Source organism: Fistularia commersonii, chromosome 23 (genome assembly GCF_037954325.1).
Source record: "Fistularia commersonii isolate RoL2024-O1a breed Wild chromosome 23, RoL_Fcom_v1.0, whole genome shotgun sequence".
Taxonomy (NCBI): domain Eukaryota; kingdom Metazoa; phylum Chordata; class Actinopteri; order Syngnathiformes; family Fistulariidae; genus Fistularia; species Fistularia commersonii.
Genome location: NC_141306.1, coordinates 10,482,325 through 10,485,727, shown reverse-complemented (window position 1 = coordinate 10,485,727; position 3,403 = coordinate 10,482,325). Strand labels below are relative to the sequence as shown.

Sequence of the window (3,403 nt, the reverse complement as noted above, 5' to 3'; positions counted from 1 at the left end):
TAAGCCACCGCTTCGCTTACTACCGGGATAAATTCCCCGCCTGGCAAAACTCCATCCGGCACAACCTCTCCCTGAACGACTGCTTCATCAAGATGCCCCGGGAGCCCGGGAACCCCGGGAAGGGCAACTACTGGACGCTGGACCCGAACTCTTCGGATATGTTCGAGAACGGGAGCTTCCTGCGCCGAAGGAAGCGCTTCAAGCGGCAGCACTTCCGCTACGAGCCCCTCAAGGAGCCACATCCAGAGGTCGTCGGGCTGCGAGGCGTTGCGCCCGGCGCGGCGTACGGTCTCGGCGCGGCGGCCCTGCAGCTGCCCGGCATGGAGGTCTACCCATATATCCAACATCACCACCAGCAGCAGCACCACCACGCCTCTCCGTGCGCCATCCCGCCTGTCAGTAGCATCCTGCCGGCACTCTCCAGCTTCTTCTCCCGCGGCGCGCTCACGGCCAAAGCCTTCCTGGGGTCGCAGGGCGGCGGCGGCGGTGGGGGCTCGTACTCCGCGCCGCTCGGCGCCGGCGCAGCCTACTTGGCCCCGGCGCTTTTCCCGCCGGCCGCGTCCTCAGCGTTCCTAGGTTTGCGCCACGGGTATCACAAACCGCCACAGACTCGCCGCGGGGGGACCCACGACCCCGCCAAACACACCCACTCCGAGAACAACGACTAATCCCCCCCTCACCCCATCCACCTTGGTTTCTCTCAGGTAACAAATAAAACTTCCGAGTTCGAAATGACTCCGACGCTTTTCTTAAAATAATAAAAAAAAACAAAAACATAAATAAACACAAATAATAATAACGATAATACATGTATTTAAACCCTCTCTCTCTCATTCACGGGCGGTAAAATAATTATTTTGATAAAAAATAAATATTTGCAGCTGATGCACTTCTGTTTAACCATGAAATATCACCTTTGTGGAAATATTTAATTGACGAATTTGTTGTATTTTTTCCGGGAAGGAATAAAAAAACTGAATATTTGAATCTTGTATTTGTGCAGGTCATTGCTTTTTTATTTAACCTTTTTATTCAGAAACGTTTAGAGACCCTCTTTGTGTCATTTTCGCATCAATGCCCGGTTTTACTAAATAAACATCTTTTACATATCCGACCTGAGGGATTATAATAAAATTCAATTCACTATTAATCAAATAAAACAATAATAATGACAACAATGATCATCATCATCATATGCGTGATTATCATGATCACAGTAATAATAATAAATCCTGCAGATGTTAGGGTAAAATGTCTGAGACACTTTTTTTTTTAAACATGACGAAGTTTTAACCATTTTAACGAGCGTTGATTTTGTGCCGTGTACTAGCATTTTATTTCATTTAATATATAATGTAAATATGTTGAAACTCCATTAAATAAGCCTAAAAAATCAGGTGTCAGGCTTGGAAACAAAAAATAATAATTTAAAGAAAGTGCGTCTGTGCGGCGTCACGCACCGCGTTGGATCAGTGAGGTGGACCGAGTCCGCCGGGTCACGCCAAAGTTCGCGTTGGTGATAGGTATTACACGATAATTACACTTCTCGTCGTTTCAAAGCATTTTTAACTGGCTTTCTTGTCCGTCTGCATTTCAATGATGCCTCAATAAATGTTTAAGTTTTAGGGGGAAACAAATACTTGAAGGGATGCCAGAATTCAAATTAACATATTTGAGACAAATTAAACTAACGCTGTGCTATGAATCCTGTTACTTGACTTCTTCTTATTTCAGGGTGCTGCATTTGTTGCCTGCCTGAGTCTAAAATATAAAATTTTCCCAACTAATAGCATTAGGTCCTCTCATATTATCTGGTTTCTAAAATGTCTGGACTTTAAAAAGCTAAATAAGATGTTGCAATGACACATATAAGATGTAAAAATGACACATTATTCTTTCTTCGCCGAACAAACCTGTCCTGTCCAAACACAGACACATACATTTATGATATTGAAAACACTGTGAAACCAGGAATTTCTGGGATTTTTCCCTTGAAAATTATACTTTCCACAGATCTTTCGATGCTGTAAGTGGTGATTATTTGAATGACTTCCTCAGCCGGTTCATTTAAGTCCATGCAGCGCTGCTATTTCAATCATTGTGTGTGTGTGTGTGTGTGTGTGTGTGTGTGTGTGTGTGTGTGTGTGTGTGTGTGTGTGTGTGTGTGTGTGCAAGTGTGCGTGTGTGTGTGTGTGTGTGTGTGTGTGTGTGTGTGTGTGTGTGTGTGTGTGTGCAAGTGTGCGTGTGTGTGTGTGTGTGTGTGTGTGTGTATACAGTACATTGAAGTCAGATTTTACATAGCGCCAAATCAAACACAGTTGTGTCATGACATTTTACATGTAAAGCAGATCTGGATAATGCTTTCATGATTATTTACAGAGACACACACAAACCAATATATAAGTGTGTGTGTGTGTGTGTGTGTGTGTGTGTGTGTGTGTGTGTGTGTATCCATCTGGATGGGTGGAGATATATATCTATAAATGTATTGTGTATGCACATATATTTAAGTATACTTATAAACAACCCTAATCATATATATATATTCATATATATATGGCAATTCTTCCCTTAGATCTTTAATAATTCAGGAAAAATTGTTATACAACAGCAGATTCACATTATAGAGCTTTGGAAATTTCTTTTACCATCTTGCTACCAAAGCAAAATGTGAAGTTGTAGCTTAAACAAGATGTCACGCATAAATAGGATGCTGGGTGTTGTGCGTACAGGAAGTGAGGCCTGCTTCATTTTCATTGGACGGTTTGACTTCTGGTGCATCTTTAGGTGTCAGTTAAAGCGTAACTACGTGGAAAGAGCAAAGAGAGAGAAGGTCGCATATGGTCTTTTTCAGAGGTATAGGGGGAAGCCAGTGCACCTGATAAAATAAGCAAGCCAGACACACCTAGGCCTGCTTACAAGTGTATGTGTGTATGCACGCACGTGTGAACCAGTTTTCCCATCCTGAAAAAGGTCAAACTCACCAGAGAACTGTTCCAAGTTCTCCTACTTTCCATTTCGCTACCGTGGATCAGTGAGTCTGACGCGGTTTGTTAAATCTCCACTTGCACTTCAAGTTAAAGCTTTTAATTATAAGCAGTGAGCCTCTCGTGTTTTACCCCTCCTCCTCCCAATATGGATCCTTTAATTTAAAAAAAAAAACACGATGCTGGGCTATGAAATCTTACATTGCCTGCAAAGTTAGAAATTTGCAGTAAATGGAACATGTCACAATTGGGATTGACTGGATGCCGTGTTACCGTGACATACATCTTGTTTCTGTTGGGAAAATCCAGTCGATGCAGCCATAAGTCAATTCATGCCAAGGCAAACAGGCATGATGAACCCCATTCCCACAGTGCACTCTGCCAGTCCTTCCCTGTGCCCGATATCGTCAGGGCCT

At 43.3% G+C, this 3,403-nt stretch overlaps 1 protein-coding gene across 1 annotated transcript in view; it reads left to right on the top strand.

The window, feature by feature from the left end:
- The window catches only part of foxd7 (forkhead box D7), a 1,379-nt gene extending 426 nt beyond the window's left edge, over positions 1–953 (top strand). Inside the window, exon 1 of the mRNA XM_086170677.1 lies at positions 1–953. This exon is cut by the window's left edge and continues 426 nt beyond it. Coding sequence (XP_086026803.1) covers positions 1–668 — 668 coding nt within the window. The 3' untranslated portion in view covers positions 669–953.
- Positions 954–3,403: the final 2,450 nt, after the last annotated feature.